Source organism: Hyposmocoma kahamanoa, unplaced genomic scaffold, assembly GCF_003589595.1.
Source record: "Hyposmocoma kahamanoa isolate Upper Pololo Valley unplaced genomic scaffold, ASM358959v1 102, whole genome shotgun sequence".
NCBI lineage: Eukaryota > Metazoa > Arthropoda > Insecta > Lepidoptera > Cosmopterigidae > Hyposmocoma > Hyposmocoma kahamanoa.
Window position 1 is genome coordinate 7,184,349 of NW_020653337.1, and position 23,362 is coordinate 7,207,710.

General features: G+C 36.7%; 1 protein-coding gene and 1 non-coding gene across 2 annotated transcripts; both read right to left on the minus strand.

Moving 5' to 3' along the window:
• Positions 1–470: 470 nt before the first annotated feature.
• LOC113233085 lies at positions 471–3,806 on the minus strand. Its single transcript, XM_026468069.1, has 3 exons — positions 3,618–3,806; positions 2,659–3,278; positions 471–521 (listed from the first exon to the last, which is right to left on the minus strand). The coding sequence occupies exons 1-3, from the start codon at positions 3,676–3,678 to the stop codon at positions 471–473; spliced, it is 732 nt and encodes a 243-aa protein (XP_026323854.1). The 5' UTR covers positions 3,679–3,806.
• A 6,744-nt stretch (positions 3,807–10,550) lies between these two features.
• On the minus strand, positions 10,551–10,621 carry Trnag-ccc. The gene has a single exon. It is a non-coding gene; the product is annotated as a tRNA-Gly (tRNA).
• Positions 10,622–23,362: the final 12,741 nt, after the last annotated feature.

Below are 23,362 nucleotides of genomic sequence, written 5' to 3' on the forward strand. Positions count from 1 at the left end.
ACGGGGCAATCAAGTCGGGCGTCTGGTCTGGTGAGCTACACCCGACTCTGACCCTTCAAAACCGGAACACAGTAATGCTAACATTACTGCTTAGCGGCAGAAATAGGTAAGATGGCAGTACTTCCCTGGACGAACTCTTTCACAAGGAGAAGTTATTTTTTACGAAGCGAAGTTACAAATCATTTTCCTAACTTAACTTTGAATTGACCACGATAGTATTATATTAATAGAATAGTCCATAATGCACAAAGTACATGCAAAATTATTCATATATTAATAAACAATAAAAAATAATAAACATTCATAACCTGCCACGTAAGGGTCTCCGTCTCCTCGAGGAAGGGAGTTTAGGACATAGTACGCCACGCTGTCCCAAAGCGTGTTGGGGCCTTGGAACATTTTCCGAGGGTTATAGAACCTTCTTCACCAAGCAGATTCATCATGATGTGTTTCATCATCTTTACCGACCGTTATATCTTGCTACTAAACATCCATAAATATACGTAGCTCTTGAACCATACCTATAAGAATTAATGTAAAATACTTATAGTTAATAAATCGAACCATTTAATCACTGGTTCACACAAAAATATTTAGGTGGTCTTGACTATGAGACCATAAAAACGTAATTACGCTTTAGAATGACTATCAAAGATGGCTCACTCAACGAGAAATATCCAACAAATCAATTAATGTAATGCAAAGAATTCATTCACCTTTAGAGATGGGAAATTACGATCATTAGAATGGACACATTCTATTGCATAGTATCTAGTATCGATAACTACCATAGAATTATCGCAATTTCATTTCAGACACTTGCAATACAAACAATTCATCATTTGACATATTTGTTTTATTAATTGAGTCTCAGCTACAGAGGACTATGATAACATAGCTTTTGCTGATATAAGAACTCACAAATAATTAACAAACACTCTTACAAGCACACCATTTACATATTATTCTAAATCCTAATTTCACATCAAACAGCAAAGGAACAGAAGAGATTAAATGTGTGTTGAAAAAAAAGCAATTGTTTTGAAATCGATATCGATATACGACAATTTGAAAAAAGCGCAGCACTTATGTTATCGCGTCAGCGATTAAAACATTTTGATTAGCTTTCAACTTACGAGCAATGTCATAATTTGTTACCCAGAACAAAATGTTATAACCGCCACTTCGGTTCTTCGACAACCCGTCTTTACGTTCGAAGGCCGGTTTTAGAAATTAAATTCCATACATTAGACGCTTAATATGGTACTAGATGGCTGTAATACAAAGAGACGTGATGCCACCCCAGTCAAGTGACTGTGCAGGAATGAGCCGATAGCGATCTCAGATTGTCGTATCGATAGGTCTGCAATAGCGGGCACTCGACATCCCTATTGAAACTTGAGATTGACGAAAAACTTAATGAATTGTGATTTATAATGACGCATGTAGAAAGGATATTGACTGTAGACAATTTAATGGAAAGACATTGGAGATATAAACTGATAGGACTGTAATTTAGATAACGCTATGATAGACAACGAAAACTGAATTGTTTTGAGGAATTTATTGATAATCATACGGACGTGGTTAAGATGTATCTGCAGTTCGTTAATCGATATCTCAACTAAAGGTGAATTTTCGAAATCAATGATCAGAAGGTGGTGCGTCCCTTTTTTGCAAAACAGTCCTCATGTGACCTTAGAATAGACATACTGCAGTTTCATTATCACTCTAATTTTATTGACAATGAATTTTCCCATTATTCTCATAAGGACAGATTCTCAATAGGACGGATTCTCAAGAAGACGGATTCTCATGAAGACAGATTCTCAAAAGAACAGCAGTACACGTAAGGAGAAAAAGAGAAAAAAATAGAGATAAAATTATTTTAATAACTTGTCAATTGTCGTCGTCAAAACGTCTTAGTATCGCAAGGCGTTGCAAACACTCAAAGACCGATATTTCACTCCGTACACATTCAGATACAATCTGTTCAATTTTTCTGTCAACTAAAATGTCACTTTTTCTCCTTCTTTTTCCCGCACAATAAAAGGACCCTCTGACAATTTTTATGTCCGACAGTTTTGCTTCCTTCTTCAAAAGCATGATGAAATAAAGCATCGATGGCCTTTTAGGAATTCTAGAATTAATTCTTTTATGCCACCCTTCGATTGCGTTTGTCGTTCGAAATTTCTCGCCAAAACAACTGAAAACTTCTCTCGTAATAAGATTGATCCATTGCTTCGAGAAATAATTTTGGAATTGTGTACTTTCTTCAGTATTAGGAGCTAATTCACATAATGTCAGATACGCCTCCGGTATAAGCGACGCTGGCAACAGTGCTAATAAGGAAAAGAGCTGAGTACATTTACGACCCTCGTTGGATGAACTAAAATTAATCGATTTCGACTTTTTCCAAACTGCGTTTGTAAAATGATAGTAGCAACCCTTTACTACAATGTCAGGATATATTGCCTTTATCGCTTGGATAATAGCCAGTTCGTAGTCACATTTGAAAGTGCTGATATTCATAAAAAATTGATATTTTAAAATTTTGAAAAGTCTCTCGTATGTAGTTTGGCTTTTGTTGGGCAACAAAGCGAACAACAATGGCACAAAGCACACAGTTCCTGATTCATGCGTAATGTCAGCATGTACAGAAAGCAGCTGATAGAAAGGAATCGGGCAACATCTAAACGTTCCATCAACGTACACAATATCAACTGTTTTCAATGTTGCTTTTGCCAGTCGAGTACCAAAAATTATAATCTTCTCTTCAACACCATCGTCATACAAAAAGAAATCACTTACTAAACTGTCTGGCAACTGCACATCTTGGGGTCGCAAAAATTTACTTTTTTTTACATTTAAAAATTTATAGCGTGCCCGATACAGCGTATCCTTTTTTGAACTGAATGTAGGTAATTCCTCTGGGGAAAGCATTTCGCCCTGACCAAATGTATGATCAGAATCCTGTTTATGAAGTTTGTAATAGTGTTTCTCAAAAATTTCAGGTATAGGCGCCATATTAAGACAAACCTCTTGTTTGGCTAATGACATTGTGAAATCAATTTTGTTACGTTCATAATCTGGTAAACATACATGTTTAGCTTCTTTCACAATTTCTTTATTATCAGCTGTTAATGTTATGGAAGTGCTACAAATGTTTTTATTGACGCATCGCCAATTAGTTGTACCACACATATTTGTTTTAACAAAATTATATTTATGGCCAGCGTGCAGAAGCACCATTCCTTGATTCGATAACCGGCCTTTACCTATAACAATAAGTAAAAAACTTCATTCGGTGCTTCTTTTCCGTGGTTCAGTCGTGATATACCGGTTGACAGGACCACAGCTAAACTTTTGGTTGTCTATAGATTTGACTGTACCCATGGTCACTAAGAATTATCGTCTGTCCGGTTAACTGTACTACCACATGAAAGTTTAGGTATGGTATGGTCCGGTCAACCGATCTATCACAACTGAACTACTCCCCAGTTCTATCCATCAATACATGTTGTACAGCTCCAAACGGAACAGAGACGATAGGAAAACTGTCCTGACACAGTAAATGAATATTCATAAAAATTAACAGCTCATAAACTGAGTCGTACCTTTATTTCCTTCAATTATCACGATGTTAATTTTTCCAGAACTAGGGCCCGCTTTATCCATTTTTGAAAAAAAAATCAATGATTTTACATAGAGATAGGAAAATTAGCTTACATTCAAGATATTTCATGACAATGTCAAATCAATGACATGTTTAATAATTAGTTTTATCAAATCACCAGTAACAAAACAAATTATACCGCAAGGAGATTACACTTTCCACTGCAATTTACTCATATACCTACTCTGCTGTTTCAATCCACTATTCCCCGGGAGTCAACAACAAGCATCGTGTATGGATACCCACGGTCCATACATAGGCCTGTGCCCTGCAGTGGGACGTATACAGGCTGTGTGATGATGATGAAACAAACCGACACACCATAATGCGTTATTCGCTTATTTGGTGCTACATTGATGTAATTGTAATTTTGGCAAATTTGGATAAAGGATGTTAATATGTAATTAATTAAGTCTTAATTCAATTATGCCAAAATTGCAATTAAGTCAATGTTGCACTAAATGAGCGAATATGTTATGTATTGTGAAAAAAAGGATCAATTAATAATTTCAAATAAATTTAAAAAATGATCACGTGCATCATAAATGCACAAATTAACCATTTATGATGTATCGGTTTGTTTACACCCTGGGAACAGTGGATTGACATTTTGACCAAATATTGTGTGTATCACTTCAGCCGAAAGACGTCCACTGCTAGAAATAGGCATCCCTCAATGATAGGCATCCTCAATTATCGCCACGACGACAAAAAAAAGTACTATTTAAAGGCCCATACAAAAAGTAACCAACGCGCAAGGAACATGCAGACATACGTTAAACTTATGTTACCGAGGCGTATTTCAAATACTTTTGCGTGCACCTGTACAATTTCCGGTTTTTTGAGAATCTGTCTTCATGAGAATCCGTCTTCTTGAGAATCCGTCCTATTGAGAATCTGTCCTTATGAGAATAAAGGGAATTTTCAAATTTTGAAATAAAAAGGTGTATGTGTGATTTTTTGGCATAGAATAAATAATAGTAGTGTATCACACAAAAATCTACCAATAATGACAGACAAACATTCTAAAGATAGGTTTTTTCATGATACCAAGTGACGGCACGGACAAGTCGAGCGGCTGGTGGTAAGCGACACGCCTGTCCATAACAGTTGCAGTGTTGATCTGAGGGGCACTGCCACTGCGCCCGTCACCCGGGGACATAAGTTAATAAATCCCACGTGCCTGTAAATTCACCAAGAAACTTACCCTTCAAAACTGGAGCGCAGTAATGCAGAAATAGGTAAGGTAGCGGTACTTCCCTGGACGAACTCTTTCACAAGGAGCTCTACTGCGAGATTTGAAATAAATCTATATTAATTCTCCAATCGTTACTATCCCACTGCAGGGCGAAGAACTCCCTTCCTATCCTCCACTGATCGCGATTTAACGCCACTGTAGGCCAAGCTATCACATGAGCATCTAACTCTTTAAACCATTTCTTTCTGGGGTTTCCGCGTTTCCGGCTTGTGTTGGGTGGAATCCGCTCTGTGGTGGTCTTTGCCCACAGCTCGCTTGACAAGCGGCAAACTTTTCAGGCGCAGTTCCATTTCGGACTGGCGGCTTTTTGACCAACGTCAACAATTTGTATTTTGGAACGCAGCATTTCTGTTAAACACGGAGTCTGATAGTTTTACTACAAAACACTGCGATCCATGCCCCGCTGACACACCTGACGAATCGCCAAAGACCAAGTCTGAACGCCGTCTTTAAATCATTCAATTATCATAGTTTTCACATATGACCATCTATGTAAGTTTTGTCTTGAACATGTGCCTCCACGATAAAAGATATAATACAGATATACCATTTTTTATGGCTAAAGTTCTACCCTCACGTGGATATATTCCTTAACTCCTACAAGTCCAAAGTTGTTGACCACATCGTCGCATCTAATTAAAAATTTAAAATAACCCGCGTTTTTGTGCGTTAATGGCCATTAAGCTACCCGGCAATTATCGAGGGGCGCAGGCGCAAGTGAAAACCACGGATCGGCCGGATTGTAGAAATAATTAGTGCCCCTTGAAAAATTCTCATTTACAACGCGTGATAAATATTTACGAGTTATTGTTCCTTGACCGAGAGAAAGGATTAATATGGATTGAGTTTAAAATTGTGTTTTCGAATTCATCATCATTCTATTTAAGAGCCAGCCTCTTGTCTGCGTAGCCTCCTCCACTCTTCACGGTTCATTGCCGGCTACTAGACCTCTTTATAACGGCTCACTTAAACGTTCTTCTTTATTTCGTTCACTGTACGCCATTCTTGTCGTTCCTTTCTGTTTTCTTCTATCTTCCCCTTGATTATATTTAACTTTTATAAATTCGTCACTAAGTAACAAAGTTCAAACATTCGCCCTCCTGCTTTTGAATTACATAAATTAAAATAAACAATATTTCTCTTACTGAATTTAAATAATAGAATACTCTTTCAATATCTTTGTTTGGTTTGTTTTCATTTTGGCTACAAATTACTAGATATACCATTGACTTACAAATAAATGGACGACGCGTCTAATACAAAATCCACGAAAAAAATGTCCCAAGTCAACCTATTTAAACGTAGTGACATACAAAGGAATATGAAAAAGCTAAAACGTTGAATTTAAATTGTAATGTCATCGCAGTACTGTCTAATTTTGCTTGCTTCGCTGTCAGTCGAACAAACGAAGACTAAAGCGTGAATGACGCTCTGTATACGATTTTAACGCCCTATAAGTTCGGACACTTTTTAGCGCGGACCCGACGTCCATATAATTGTAAGTCAATGAGATATACATATATTTTAAGATTAAGGTTCATGATTATTTAATTCTATCGACTAAAATATTAAGTAAATAAAGGTAAATAAAACATACTTTTAAGTTAGGGTTTTAGATGTAAAACCCCAACTTAAAAGTATTTTTTTGGATAATTTTATTTTTTAATTATAATATGCAACTGTAAAAACAATGTAATTGAAATATACAGGGTATTTTTTTTTAAAGTGATCCTATAATTTGTTTCCTTGTTTAACTGTTAAATAAAAAGAAGAAAGAAAGAACATGTTCTGGGCGTATCAACTATTGCAGCAACCATTTTAAGTAATTAATTTAATCATGTTGAGTTTGATTTCATCAAGTGCCTTTATAAGCTTGATGAAAGTCAATGTATTTCAAGTGACGTATACCATCCCAAATTTAAATGTAAATGGATACAGCAAGCGAAGGTCCACACAAATCTTTCAAAAGCAAACATAAAAGCGGTATAACAAACGTTAACAATAATTCCTCAATAATATAAGGTAATATTTTATTAGCAGTGGTCGACGCAATGAGTTAGTTAATTAGTTGCTTTAAGTTGCCCTCAAACAATGGTGTCGACTTTAACAACCTGTTTTGTTCCATTTTTAGTATTGAAAAGGTTTCAAGGTACACTTTGGAGTGACGTGAAACCAAAAAATGTATTAATAATAATGTGCCAGACAACCTCACTTCGATGCTGGTCTCGAATTAGGTAATCCCTGTGCTATAAGTACCAAAGCTACGAAATTACACTCCGGAGGCCAAAACCTATAATACCACACGTGATTTATAGAAGGGGGTTAAGGGGAGCAGGAAGAATATAAGACTAATTTAGCAAATGAACTTTCTAAAAAGTTTTTGATCTGGACCAGATTTTTGATCTTCTGTTCTTAAAAGTATGGTGTAAATAATAATAAATATTAGACAACATCACAAACGTTGTTCTGATCCGAAAGTAAGTAACTGAAGTAGGTACTTACATTATGGAAATCGGAAACAACGACGTTCCCACAAACACCCAAACATGAGACACAGAAAAGTTAGTTTTTTTCCGACCGGGTCAATGGCCGGGAATTAAACCCGGGACCTCAGAAAGAGAGAATGTGAAAGAATTGTATGGTGGGAAGTCCCAGCTACTGCAGCTGGAATAACGAATACAAACCTGAACGCCCTACAAGTAACCAAATGTGACAAAAGTCACAGAAAATAAAAAAATTGGTTTCATTTGATGTCAAAGCCTTCCTTCTCATTGGGTCGCTAAACCAAGAAAGTTAAAAAGGTACTTATATTTACTGTATCTTTATCTACGTAAAGTAAGTATTATTTAAATCTCTACGCGTACTATGACACAGGAATAAGGGACTCCCACCTGGTATTGTAAGAGTCACGAGTTAGCGAATATTGGGATATTCCATGCCGTTTTTTTCTCTAATACAGTTCAGTCGGTTTTAGCCTAGGTGGGGCATTTTTGCGCTTCTGTCCCAATATTTCCAGTCCAAAACCTATCATATTCATACGCATTCGGAATTTTATTGGTACGCTTGCTGGTGACGCACTAGGTATATGTAAAACTTCCATGCACTCTATTTATGGAAAGTTCCTTTAAATTTTTTGCAACACGTTTCATATTACTACGAAGTAGATTAACGTCAGTACTGTTATTATAAAAAAAGGAACAGAGATTTATGAGAAAATGTGAATCAGAGTCAATTAGCTTTTTACTGAAGTGATTCAGCATACAAAAGCCACTTGGGAAATCCGGGGTTGATACTGCGAAATTGTACGTCATAGTGGAAGTATGAAGAGCTGTGGTACAATTCTAATTATATAAATTTATTGAAACCTGACGTCACTTGCTTATTCAGAATAGGTCTTTTTCTTTTTCCACTACTCAATGACCTATATGATATCTCCCTGCATACAAGACCAGCTATTACAAGGTACTTTATAGAAATGTTTGAGTACGTCGGGTGCGTGGTGGACTTACAGTGTAGTAATCCCATTTTCACAAGCAAAATACTCAAGTATTCCGAGAGTGAAGGTTCTATTAAACTTTCATACTACTATGAACCACGGTGAAAGTGCCAATGTTGTTATATTTTATTTATTAGTTCTTATTACAATGTTACATACTATAAATTAAATATGGTGAAGATCGTATTTAGTTGTACAACTAATTATGAGTGAACACAACTAGCAAAAGCAACGTTTAAATAGACAAATATGAACTTAAAAACAATAACTTAGAATTTTGACAGCCAACGGTCCTAGTTAACCCAAAAGTTTGCACATTGGGCACTGAATGAAGAAAACCAATTTGAGATATGAACTTTTGTAAATTGGTTAGGTTAGGTTGATATTGAATATATAGTGCGTTTACTTGGCACATTATTACCAATTCATTCTACCTGTGCGCTTGACTGTTTCCGCCAAACATGATCAGATATGTAAGTGGTGATGAAGATGAAAAAAAAATTTAAAAAAATTTCTTACTACAGCGAAATTTGAGTGGAACAGTATACAGTTACTTAGTTTTCTGTTTGTTAAAACATGTTACATTTCTCTAAACATATACTATACAGGATATAAAAGTTCGTCCAGGGTAGTACTGCCACCTTGCCTATTTCTGCCGCCAAGCAGTAATGTCAGCATTACTGTGTTCCTGTTTTGAAGGGTAAGGGTGCTGGTGAAATTATAGGCACATGGGACTTGTCAACTTATGTCTCAGATCTTTGCGATTTAAAGCTCTGAGTGGCACTTGAACCGTTATGGACAGGCGTGTAGCTTACTATCAGGCGTACGACTTGTTCGTCCTGTCACTTGATATTGTAAAAAAAAAAACAGTGAAAATGAAAATTGATTTTTACCAATCAAAATCGAAGATATTTGGTTTTTCAAACATACCAACGATGATGTCAGCCGTGACCACGGGACCTGTAAAAGGCCCGAAACGTTGGTTGGATCCTGAAAAAATAGTTTAATCCACTGTGTAACAATCGCGAAAACCTAAAAACAATAAATTCCAAAGATTTCTATTAACATATCGCATTCACAAAAACTTACAGCTTTCGTTTTGTTGCAAAGTAGCGTTAACAACAACGTAACGGCGGTATCCGATAAATCTGTCAATACCACGAACCAATCTGCTTAATTATAACAATGTCTATCACTAATTATACCTAATTAAGACCAACGATAAAAGTTCAATGGCTTCTGACTCATTCATGACTGTGGAAATGTCATCTCGTTCGTCTTTTTTACGTTTAATTTGTTACGTTCCCATAGCCTTGGCGGGGAATTTTGGCGCTTCTGTCCCAATATTTCCAATTCAAAACCTACCGCATTCACACGTTTTAGGAATTTTATTGGTATTCGCGATATTTTGTCTACTTCGTACAATGTAGATTTCGATCGATGTAAATTATTGAGGAAACTTGGTTTGCTAATTTTGTGGATCTACGTGCCTGTGCACGTATTACTGATCCACAAAATTTATTTTACTAATTAATTAACAATTTATTAGTTTTTTTTAATTTAGTAGTTTTATTATTTTCGGATCTAAATTGGGTGTATGTATTTTTTCAAACAAACTATTTCGAACCCTTTACAGGTCCCATGGCCATGGTCCCTCAGTCCGAAAAAAATAGCTTCATTTCCAATATGTTAGTAACAATTACGATGTTTAGTATTATTTATGGAATCTTCAAACTTTAAAAAAAACAGTTCCAGTGCCATTTAGAGATTTAAGTTACAAAGTTCTGAGGGGCACTGCCACTGGGCCGTCAACTTGAGACATAAGTTGATAAGTTTCATGTAGGACTTGTAATTTCACCAGCACCCTTACACTTCAAAATCGAAACGCAGTAATGTTCACAATAGTTTGAAATATGCAAAGTGACAGTACTTCCCTGGACAGCTCTTTCAACCTCATTCTTTCTTTTCTTTAAAATTTTTTTTCACAATTTGTGAAAGAAAAAATGTCTAACTTATACAAATACTTATATATAAAATCTGAAATATAATCTTTCAGCACTTACGTGTAAATTAGAAGAAAAAAAATGAAAAATATAAAAAATGTGGCATTTTAAAAAGACTGCACTGCCCGGGAATCGAACCCGGGTCGCAAGAATGGGAATCTTGCATGATACCACTACACCAGCAGTGCTCTGCGTTCTTGTGTGAAAATAAGAGTATACTTCAGACAAAATGCCAGTAATTTATTTCTTTCAAAATGGTACCTACGTTTAAAAAACATATTAAAAGGCCGAGTGAACTAAAGCCGATTCTGTTTTGATAAGCATGGTAACACACTTATTGTGGCCACGCCCGCAAAATTGTCTGAAGTATTAGATTCCACTACTAGCCACGGGTTTCCTCTATAGATTAAAGCCATAGTAAATCATGATGACCCAATATGGAATGAAAACTTCGCACCTTTTCAGTGGCCTTGCAATACACACGCAAACGCACGGGTACATCTAGTTATTTGCAAAACATTGTCTTTGTGAATAATACGATATCAAGTAATACGACTTTGTGGATTACACGTAATAATTTTGACCTCGGTAGCCCAACGGTTTATACTAAGGTCTCTGGATGACGAGGATTGTTTAAACGTGTTTGTGTGGCAGCCAAAGCAATGTTTATTAATAATAAAATAAAAAGCAGCGCGAATGTAGTAAAAACGACTTGGAATATTATAAATAGCGAAACTGGAAGGGTCAAACCTCGTAACTTAGATTTTCAACTAAGATTTAATGACAAAATTGTAAACACAGACGCAGAAGTTGCTAAAATATTTGAAAATTTTTTTACCGACATTCCAATTTTGACTACTAATTCGTTAAATTCATCCCCCACGGCCGCTGAATCCTTACTAAAAGAAAATAATGCAGTTAGTATCACTAATTTAAGGTTCCGTTATGTATTTCCAAACGATATTGTTAAAGCCTTTAAGTCTATAAATATAAAAAATACTGCTGATCTTGATGGTCTTTCAGTCAGAGTAATTAGTTCTATAGTTGATTGTATTGCGCCTTACTTAGCCTGTGTCTTTAATAAATGTGTTGATGATGGTGTCTTTCCTGACCTCATGAAGCAAAGTAAAGTTATTCCACTTTTCAAATCTGGTAGTATTTCTGACCCCACCAATTTCAGACCTATATCAATACTACCAACTCTCAGTAAAATATTTGAAAAAATTATTCTAAATCAGATGTGTGCACATTTTTATAGTAATAATTTAATGTCTCCTAAACAATTTGGTTTCACTCGGGGTCGCTCTACAACCGACGCTGGTGTAGAGTTGATTAATCATATATTTGATGCATGGGAAGTCTCACATGATGCTATTGGTGTATTCTGTGACCTTTCCAAGGCTTTTGATTGTGTGCACCATGATACACTGGTCAGGAAACTTCGCCATTATGGTGTGGCGGGACATGATCTCGACCTTCTTAAATCGTATTTGCGTGGTAGGGTACAGAGGGTCGATGTTAACGGTACGAGATCGTCAGGGTCTGTAATTAGCATGGGTGTCCCTCAAGGTTCAATTCTAGGCCCATTTTTGTTTTTAGTTTATATTAATGATTTACCTAGCCTTATGGAGGGTATAAAACATGAGATAGTATTGTTTGCTGATGATACTTCCTTATTAGTTAAAGTTAAAAGGCACCAATGTTCCTATGACGATGTGAACAATGCTATATCTAAAGTAGTTGATTGGTTTGCTGTTAATAACCTACTTCTTAATGAGAAAAAAACAAATTGTGTGAAATTTACATTACCCAATGTTAGAGAGACGGTTACAAACATTGTAGTTAGAAACGAAAAATTGAATCTTGTGGACACAGTTGTATTTCTAGGTATAACGTTAGATGCTAAATTGCAATGGGGTCCCCATATAAGTAAGTTGTCAAAACGGCTCAGCTCTGCAGTGTACGCGATTAAAAAAATAAGGAAACTTTCAGACGTCGAAACCGCTAGATTGGTTTACTTCAGCTACTTTCACAGTCTAATGACATACGGCATTTTGCTTTGGGGTAATGCCGCCGATATCAATAGAATCTTTGTCCTGCAGAAACGTGCAGTTAGGGCAATTTACAATCTGGGCCCCAAAGTATCTTTGAGAGACAAGTTTAAGGAAATTAACATTCTTACACTAGCCTCACAATACATTTATGAAAATATAATTTATGTTAAAAGGAATAGTAATTTCTTTATGAAAAATAGTGACAGACATAACATTAATACGAGGAATAAAAATAAACTAGCTTTTCTTGATAGTCGTCTTCACAAAGTCAAACAATCATTTAAGGGGCAATGTATACGCTTCTATAACAAGATTCCGGTTGATATACAAAATCTGCCTTTCACGAGGTTTAAAACTATAGTGAAACAAAAACTTTATACTAAAGGTTATTATACAACTTCTGCGTACTTGGATGACAAAAATCCGTGGTAGTAACCCGTTTAGCTCATGGAGGTAGTCTCAATCTGATGTTTCAAATAAAAAAATATTGTAAATGTTATTTACAAAGAGCAACCCCTAGAGTTTCTTGCTCATTCTTCTCAGGGGAATCTGCCTTACGAATGAGCGGTAGAGTTTAACCATTGTGACGATTTCAAGTGTAATAATGCTTACCTATGAAATAAAGATTATTTTGAATTTGAATTTTGAATTTGAATTTGAGGCCCCGGGTTAGATTCCCGGTTAGATCAAATTGGGGGAATGTATTTTTCTAAAATTGATTCTGCTGTGGGTGTTCCAGGAAATGCTACAGAGTGAATTCCTTTTCCGTCATGGTAAATTTCAAATTAAATTTCGCACATAAATTCCGAAAAATTGAAAAGTGCAAGCCCAGATTCGAAACCACGCTGTCTGCTTGAGAGATGGTAAGTCAGACCATTAGGCCACTACGGCTTTTAAAAAATGTAATCACAACCAATTCTAATAAGAACACAACGCTTCATCCAAGTGCTTAATTTAAAATGTAAATTAAACATAAATAATAAGTACTGTCTAGTCTTAGCTTTTATTTTTAATCTACTCACTTACTCCTTATTACTTAATTATTTAAGTCTCATTATTCAAGAGGTGGGCCCTGGTGACTTGTATTACAGGTGAAATACCTACATCAAGCACCAGCTCCCATTATACTACTGTAACATACCTACTAAGATTTATATTGTGTATTTTCTGGTGAGAAATAAACATATTTATTATTGTTAACTCTGTCTTTATAGCTGGGGCCACACTAAGATTTCATGGCATTGATTATCCCATTTATCGAGACTAAAGTCTAGTCTCAGTTAATGCAATAATTAATTTCATTAAACCTTAGTGCGCCCGTAGCATCACGTTTTCATGCCTAATCGGCTGCACCAATTTTGATGAATTTTTGTAAAGAGACAAATTAGAACCTAGGAGAAGGACATAGGCTACTATTTGTCACAAACATAAATCTTAAAGAAGATGAAATAAAGACTGAAATTTTGTATGGAGAATCAACAAAACTATGAATATGATGTCCACTTTATGCAGAAAAGTCGCGGGCACCAGCTAGTATAATATGTTTATATTATTATATGTGTAGCGTACGTTTGTACGTGCACATATAACTTACAGGCACTTCACAAACAAAACAAAAAACAAAATTAAAAAAAAAAATAAAAAAAAAAAAATTATAAAAAGTACGACAGATGCACAATTATACTAGAGTATCGATTCGGCTCACAGCAATCTAAGCCGGTGCGCGTGCTTCCCGAGATAACGTAAAAGAAAAAAAAAAGATAATGCTAAATCTTATAAAGAATGTATAAGTAAGTAAAACTTCATAACACTTTTTTTTTTACTTCAAACACACAGTCAGGATCAATATTCATTACAAATCAAATATTTTATCGTGAATAACAAAGATATAAAATATTTCTTTCGTCTACAGGGGAGTTCTCCCAACCGCGTGCCGGATTCGTCTCGCCGCGCGCGTTATTTGCCCAAATATTTTATTTATTCCTATTAACATTTTAATTTATACGACCCTACAGTATTATACGCCTTACAACATAAGTTTTGTTACGTTTGTATAATATCTTGGTCGATTCAAATTATGATGACAATAATATTGTAGTAATTACGAACGTTATTTACCACGCAAAACGCGACCGTTTCGGATAAGGGTGTTTTTTTCATAGGTACTATCTCCCAAGTTTTTGGCATGTTTCAGTTTTGCTTCACTTTTTTCTGGTATCAGAGTTGGAACTTGCGTTCAAAACCGTACAAAGGTATCAGATTAGACGACAGCTTAGTGATAAATAAATTTCTTTATGAGTTTTAGTCCTTTTTCGGCGTTTATTTTAGTCGTTAAAATGAAGATTAAAAATTGATTTTTATTAGTGAATTTAATGCGATCTCCGTTAAAATTTGTTATTTATGTGTACACTGCAAAATAATGAACGGTAAACAATTAGTAAACGCTGGACTAAAATCATCAATCTGAATATGACTTTACATATTGTGCAAAAACCTCATATTTATGATTAAATCTTGTTTTTACGCATTTAAGCGTAATTAAGAAAAACCTATAAAAACCTGGAAAAGCATATTATATTCATGCGAAATTTTCCTCCGTGATGAACCGATGTTCATTCAACAGAATTGTCCCATATAAAACTATAGCTCACCGTTTACCCTCTCCTCTAGGGATAGCGCAAAACAAAAACAAAAAATACGTATTTGATTATTTCTGCCGTTCTTATCTTAAACAACGTAATCGATATTTTTAGCGAAATTGAGCGAAACGAGATCTACAACCCCCTATAAGTGGTTTATTTATATGTTATTTAGTTTCAGTTTTATAGCTAAGCAAAATCCGCGTAAAAATTTGACACTTTTCCAAGATAAAAAATTTTAGTTTCCAATATCTCGATAGTTACCAAAATGCAAATGAGTTGTTTATGACAAGAAAGGCAGATCTGTACCAATAATAATAATAGGCCCAAAGAATATGGTTTAAATAACTTAAACGCAGGACACACCGCGAGCGAAGTTAAGCTAGTTAGCTTTAACTCAAGTTCGTAGGGCCGATTCCGTGGACTTGCCTTGGCTGTATGTATGTAGGTTTCCGTGCAATGGTATGTTCTTAAGCGCTCCATCCCTCAATTCTCTGTCACATAGCCTTTTTAATGTTTTCAAGAAGAACGATGTGAGGCTGATTGGTCTGAAGGACTTTGCGTCAGTGTAGTCGTTTTTTCCTGGTTTCCTGGTTGCCTCGGCATATGATTTGTTCTGGGCGGGCCTCTCAACTTTCTGCCGCTTGTGCTCGCCTCTTGGAGAGATTGTCTCATCGAGGCGTGCTCGTTTGGCATTAGTCGAGGACCTCTGCGCCTTGCAGGGGGTTGCGAGTCCAGTCCAGGGAGCCGCTTTGGTGCGGTCCCAGACCATCCCCGCCAGCTACTGGGGGCCTCACCTCTCCCCCTTCTGCTAGCTGTTGCTCGCGTTTTGAAGTCGCTCGCGCACTCGAAGTCGACCCCGTTTGTTCTTTCGGGTAGGGCGTGCCCTGCTCCCACTGGGAGCTGGAGGCGGTCGCTTGTCCTGGCCACTTCCCCTTCCATGCGGATGGTTTTGGGCTTGCGACTCACCAGAGTCCACTCTGCCTCAAGGGCTGTGTGCGTTGAGTTCTGCGATGCAGAGCCAGGTGTCTGAGCGGGGACCAAGGCTCGGGCCACTACCGCTGGTGTTGGGCCAGCACCGGCATCGGTACGCGGTTGGCCTTGGGGTTTCCCCTTTGGCCTACCATTCACCGTAGGGCTGTTCTGTATTTAATTTTGTGTTTGATGAGGCATTTTTGGGTTTCCCCTCCAGTACCACCGGTTTTGGGTGATTGATTGCTTTTGGTTGATCTGCAGAATCCACATTGCAGTGTTCTTGTGTTCACTTTCCTGATTTCCCACCCACCACGAAGCCCGCACCTTTGGGGATGTCCCATTCGGGACACCAGGATTATCAGGAGAGTATAGGTGCAGAGATTAGGAGCTCACTCACTGTCACTGTCACTGCGCGACATCGGGGGCTCGAAATGTGCGGCTGGCTGACCCGATCAGAGTCAGCCAGGTCTTCCGCACAAACTCACCCCGTCAGCATGGCCGAGTCCCCCCCCTCACCTCGCCTGTGGCCCTCTGACGGGACATATTGCCGTTTCCCTGTGTTAGCTAGTCACAGGGCTACCGTTTAGCAGGAAATCAGGGCGTATTGCTTGCCAGGGTCCCCACCCTGCTCAGCCTCCCAGGATTCCTTCATCCCTGCGTACGGCGCTCCACTGCGTAGGCATGAACGCAGGAGCGTGTATATTAAGACCGCCCACCACTTGCCATGGTCCACCCTTACAAACGCATAACCGGGACGTGTTGATCGCTTCGCGCCCTCACTGGTAAAACTCAGACAAGCCGAGAGGTGTCAGTGTTGGCCCCAGGGTGTACCGGCTGCATCCTTGGGCATTCTGTGACACCATGTCATCACAGACTACTCAAGAACTTCGCACGCGTGGAGGTGGAACAACTAACACACTCCCGTCTTCCGAGATCTTTGTGATTGAAAGCACTGAGTGACATTGCAACTGTTATGGACAGGCGTGTCGCTTACCACCGGGCGCAACACTTGTTCGTCCCGTCACTTGGTATTGCAAAAAAATCCCTAGTTTAAGACCAGGTATTTGTTTTATAGTCGTTTGGCACATTATTATAATAATGAAAAAACGTGGTTCAAATTATATTCTATTAAAAAACAAATACAAAACCAACGTGGTTTTTTTATTATTTTAGGTTTTTGGTATCGGTTTTTGATAACAAAAATGATTGAATGAAAACATTAACATTTTTATTAATCAATAACAAAAAAAATGCAGCCAGCAACAATTATTGCAGTTTCATTGGAACACATTTGAACCACTCTCGCTCTTTTTTCTCTAAATTCGGTTTTAACACGTCAAAGCATCATAAAAGTGAATTGTACTCTTTTACCAAAACGTTTTTTTGCTACAACACTGGCCGAATAAAGCTGTTGGAAGGGCTCGCGCTAAATAAATTAATTTCGACGTAAAACACATCCCGAGGTCTGTAATCGAGCTCGCCGCGCTGCGATTCTCCCACCTTGTCTCGACCTTGCCCCTGGCGCCATGGATGTACAATATTTTTTATACGTTATCATATTTTAAAATATACTTTAAAATACATAAAAACCTTGCTAACTTGAAGTGACTGATTAAAAAAAAAATAAAAAACATTGACACTGCGAGTCAATTAGGCTGTCTGTCGTCATTGAGTTATTAACTTATCTAGGACAGCATAACTAGATCTACAACTCTCTATAAGAAAAAAGGAAATTCATACTCTCGGTATAATAAACTAATGTAATCATACTTCAAAAGTGCTTCTATCACATTAAAGCTGTGAAAATAATATGAAATACATGAAACAACTAGTGGTACAATTTTAACCTCTCTCCTAAAAAGTTGTGATTTTGCAGAAGTGGCTTTATTACACCAATAGGACTAGCACGAAAGAGCTACATTGCTATTGTCGCATAATGAACTCGCGCGTTATGTCGCTTTCGCGCAAGTCGCGCCGTGCTAGCACTACACGGGTGCGAATTTTACATTAAATAACGACGAAAAATTTTAAATGTTGAATCACTTGTGGAAGCTGAATCTGTAGGCCTGTATGGTCACCAGGCCTTCTCTAGCGACTCTTAAATAAACACAATGAACAATTTGTTGTTGAGTAGTAAGTTCCTTTTAGTTTAATGAATAGATGCTATTTATAATTTTTAGACTTTGCTCGGCGAGCGTGCGGCGTGAGCGCGATGAAATTCGGCCTAAATATGAATGCGCCCTAAGGGTGCTGGTGATATTACAGGCACATGAGACTTGCCAACGCATGTCTCAGTTCTTTGCGATTTAAAGCTCTGAGTGGCACTGCAACTGCTATGGACAGGCTTGAAGCTTAACACCAGGCGCACGACGTATCCGTTTCGTCACTTGGTGTCATTAAAATAATAATAATAACAATCTGATCTATTATTATTTATACAAAGATCGTACAAGCACAAAGAAAAATGATCCCACTGGAATCGCCTGTCGCCATAACGTGGCTACGTCGATCGAAGACATTTTTCTTTATTTTTGTTCCATATTTGTATCAATAATAACAACAAAATTTAATATAATGGTAGTAAAACATGATGATGTTAAATATAATATAATGCTTTCTGATCCATACTTGGTATATCCACCTTAAATATAGCATCCATGTTGCACGTGGTGATGAACCTCAGATCTTAATCTGATTACCTATAGCAATTTCATCGGAATGCTAGTGTTTCGCCAAAATCGATACAATTCCAACCTAATGGACTGCTATTAGCCTTAATACAATGTGCTGGCGCCTAAAATGATGCTGTTTATTTCGACTTTAGCATTTATTTGCTAAGCAAGCAATCGTTTTAACAGATACAAATTGTTACGTTCCATAAGCAATCGAAATGATTTTTTTTTATCAATCCGACGAAACTTCTAATATAATCAAGCGGCATTTTAATACTTATTAGTGCGAGAGTGTGAAATTGAATTTTAAAAATGAGTCATCATTCATCTCATTCAGAACATGTGTCATTAAGTTTGTGATTTGAATAAATCGATTAGTCATTTCAGTTTCATGATTATGACGCACCCTTGATCCCATCAACAAAAACTCGATCGCTTTTCACTTAAAATGTGAGTCAACATAGTTCCGCAATTACAAGAAAAAAAAAGCTTACATAAAACACGCTGACTCAGCACACTCCCAGCCTAATACAAAAGTTAAATAAAATTAATTATACAAGCACAAACCGACACCGACAATTACCCAATAATCGTAATAATCTACAAAATTAATAGGTACCAAGTCACTTTTAAAATATTTCTCACGAGAGCGGATTGACACGATTATTAATAACCAACTCGGGTAGGAGGAGCGATTGACACGTTAATATCTCTTACAAATTTATATTTGCGCTTCGGAAGCTATAACCTTAAGCCATTGCACACGATAAATATTTTTTTAAATAAGACAATGTAAGTTTGTACGAGCGCGATGTTTATCAGAGAACTTTCCATGAGATATCTTCTTCGAGTCAGGCATTGACGTTTTAAACAAAGTGATTTTGACGCGTCATATCGTCGTTATTTGCGTATCATTGCCGGTGTAGTAGTTTTTAAATCGATTGGCGCTTAGGTTTATTGCTCCACGATCGCCGGGTATTGCTTTATAATTACGAACAAGTAATTTTACTCATAATATCGTTTACGATTCTCAAAAGTAGTCTTCATGGAGACGATAATTTAGTCTCGTTTTACTGCGTAGAAGATGAATGTATTGTCTTGTATATATCATACTAATTTAGAAATAGGTAAATATTGAATTTCAGTAAGGGTCCTAAGTAGAGCGCATGGTCCCGCCTCGCTAGACACGCCCACTGCCCGCGCCCCCGCGCCCATCACGCGCCTCCCAACGAATTTCCAGCTTTTTCAATTTCAAATTCCAGATACCAAAGTTTCAAATTTTGAAATTATTCGCCTCGAAACAATTCCGCTCTCGTAACACTGAACGATAGCTCTTCATAAAAGTTTTTTGTTCGACGAAATCAAAGCATTTTCTATTTAATTAAAACCGACGCTATGCAGAAAAATTTATTCATTCCTTACTACAGGAATCTTCTGACACAAAAACGATACCATTTCAGATAAAAGCGTATCAGACGATTTACAGAATATTTTTAAAACACGACGCAAAAAGAGTGTAGTTATAAGTTGGAAGATTGTCAATGTTTGTTTGTGTATCTATATGTCTGTGTATACGTGGCTTCGTAGTTCCCAAACAGGTAGCGAAAACGGAAAGCGGTTTTTTTTTTATTTGAAGGTCAATCTTTAATCGAAGTGGTTCTGAGATATGGTTGATAAGCATCTGCTCATCTGCTTAAAGATCATCAGCTATGTTCATCCGACCTATCCGATCGACTTGAAAGAACAATGGAAAAGTTCCATATAAATGTTTGTTGACATAATTTGTATGCGTCCGTTTATGAAAAATATGTGAATATTTAGAGTTGAAATTCCTGAACAAATTTTGTTTTGGATTTACTAAGATTAAAGATATTCCAGTTTGAAGTTTTGGAATATATTTTATTCAATTACGTAACACATAAACGTAATTGAATAAAATATATTCGGTGTAATATTATATCAAAATAAACTACAGAAGCCTTAAACAGAGTTAACAGACGTGACGAAAGTTCAAAGGAAATTATTTTGTATACTGGTATGGTCAAAAGGCACGAAGTTAAGCCATGATTAAAACTCTGAGTTAATTAATAACATACCACAGACTATTGCCCGGTAACTCGGGCACAAATTATTTTTTGTGAAACGTGCCATCTGTCCCTGATTTTGGGAACTTTTTGTCAGTTTTACCATTTTATCGCGTGGCATTTTGGAGAAGAAATTATCGAGTTTATTTTTTGTAATGAAGTAATTAATCTTTTATTAGCTTGTTACAAATCGGTCGAATCAGTACATTTGATATTACGTGAACTAAGTGTGGACCATATTCATATGTAGGTATTGAAATGCCTTTTTTGGAGGTCAAATGTCGCTCAATGTTAAGAAACTAAGAAACTAGTAATTGTATATATCACTCCGGTTACATACTAATTAATCATTAAAGTTTCTTTTAAATTTATGATTTTATCTCCAGACTTAGATAGGCCGCTATTATAATTTGAAAAACCTAATGAATTTAATTTATTCAAACTTGTAATTATGACATTTGAAGACGAATTCATTTAACTATGATTTTACCATTGTTCTTTGGTGTTTCATGGAAATCGATATTACAATAATATGATAACCTCAAGGTTATCATATTATTATAATATCTGATGCCGTAACCAGAACAATCTTCAGGCTACCCAACTCTTCAACTACTTAGATCTATACTAACGTGTCTGAGTTTATTCATTTGGTCTCTGTGGGTTGGCTTACGGATTATGGCGACTATTTTGACTCGACTTAAAAAAAGGAGGAGGTTCTCAATTTGACTGCAATTCTTTTTTGTATGTATGTTACGCGATAACTCCGCGGCATTTGTGAACCGATTTTGATGATTCTTTTTTGTTGAAAAAAGGTACTTCAGAAGTGGTCCCATTTAAATTTGAAGACTATTCCACCTACGAAAATGGCAAACTAGGAGAATAATGATTTTTAAAGTTGGTTTTTTCAGTACTCTGTACTGAGATTATTTATTGACAAATTACACGACTATGGGCGTATTTAATTTTCAACAAAAAAAGGTACTTTTCGTAAGTGATATTAATTTTCAAATAAATTGCTGTACTTAGTATATAATACAATTATTTAAAGATGATGCACGAAAAGAACACCGCACGATTCCTTCCCTGTAAGTGGCGCATCTGGGCTACACTCGGCGATGGCAAGCATTATACATACATAGTACGTAACATCGATACGATAAAAAGAAGAAGAATGCAACTACAACTTGCGCGCACCAAAAAACATTGCTCAAATTAGAACTAAACAGCATAAATAATATAAAAACAGTAATCTATTAAATAATAGGCACTAATAACAAATGTTTCTGTTTCACTATTAACAGCATTGTCCAATTGTATTGAATCACGCGCCACAATGGGCGGTAATTAAGGCACAATCCAAATATTAACGTGCTCAAGCACATCGCATTGGTGGTCGCAATAGTAAAATATCGACAAAGATTAATTTAATACAATACAGATGTTGTGTATTGTGCCTATGTGCGTATTATCTGTGGAGGGACAACATTGCAATACTTATTTTCTCAAAGCTCTATAGGTAACTCGGATTTAATAGAGGTGAAGCAGAGTCTTGAACACCGCCGTAAAATTGCCTGCTTATCGATATTCTACAAGGATCACGGAGAGTGTGCCACGGGATTGTACGATTTGATTCCGCCTTCCCCTTCCCATTATCGAGGGACTAGACGTAGGCTGGGGTTCCATCCCTATGTTCAGATATTTGAAAGATTTATATGACGAATTATTTGTATTATTTAGGTGTACATGTTTTATCATCGGCCTTGTCGTCACTTTCCATCAAGTGAGATGGAGGTCAAACGCGCACTTATTCTTTTATACAAAAAAAAATTACGTTACACAAAATTTTATTGAAAGGAAATAAAATATGGATCTTTGACTTACTAACAACTTCAATTGACACCTATTTATAGATGTAGTTGGTAAAGGATAGTTTTATCTTCATTTTCAATCTTTAGATTCAATTATACACATTTTCTCCTCTACATATACACCTAATCATATCTAAAGGAATGACTGCGCACCCGCAGTGGCGATCCCACAACGACCTCCAGCGGGCGCGACTTGATGAAATTAGATCGATGAACATGATAAATCTCTCGATTGGTTCGACGATGCCACTAACAAATTACGATCTGTCCTGTCTACGCCGTATCTATTCGCTGACAACTGTTTGGTGACGTAATTGATTATACGATAGTACATTTATTTCTTATTTGATAAACATGAACAATATTACTAAAATTGTTTGTCTAACTAAACACCAGTATATTACGTATTTGTTCTGGGGGTCTACTCCCTTTCTCCATCATACATCCGTCCGAAGTAAGTAATACTCGACAAAATTAGAAGACGCATGATGCAAATGAAGTCTTATACTTGACATTGTTTTGATATGATCGTGTATTACTTTGTCACGCGGGTCTTGCATTAAATAGAAGGCTAGCTCTACATGAATTTTATTGTAGAAATAAAGAGAGAGAAGGTACGTGAAGGAAAAAGAAC

Coding starts and splice junctions, on each gene's coding strand:
- LOC113233085 (XM_026468069.1), bottom strand. CDS start 3,678: ATGGATAAAGCGGGCCCTAGTTCTGGAAAAATTAACATCGTGATAATT. Junction 3,279..3,617: donor GATAATTGAAGGAAATAAAG/GTACGACTCAGT, acceptor TTATTGTTATAG/GTAAAGGCCGGTTATCGAAT. Junction 522..2,658: donor CTTTCTATCAGCTGCTTTCT/GTACATGCTGAC, acceptor TAATTCTTATAG/GTATGGTTCAAGAGCTACGT.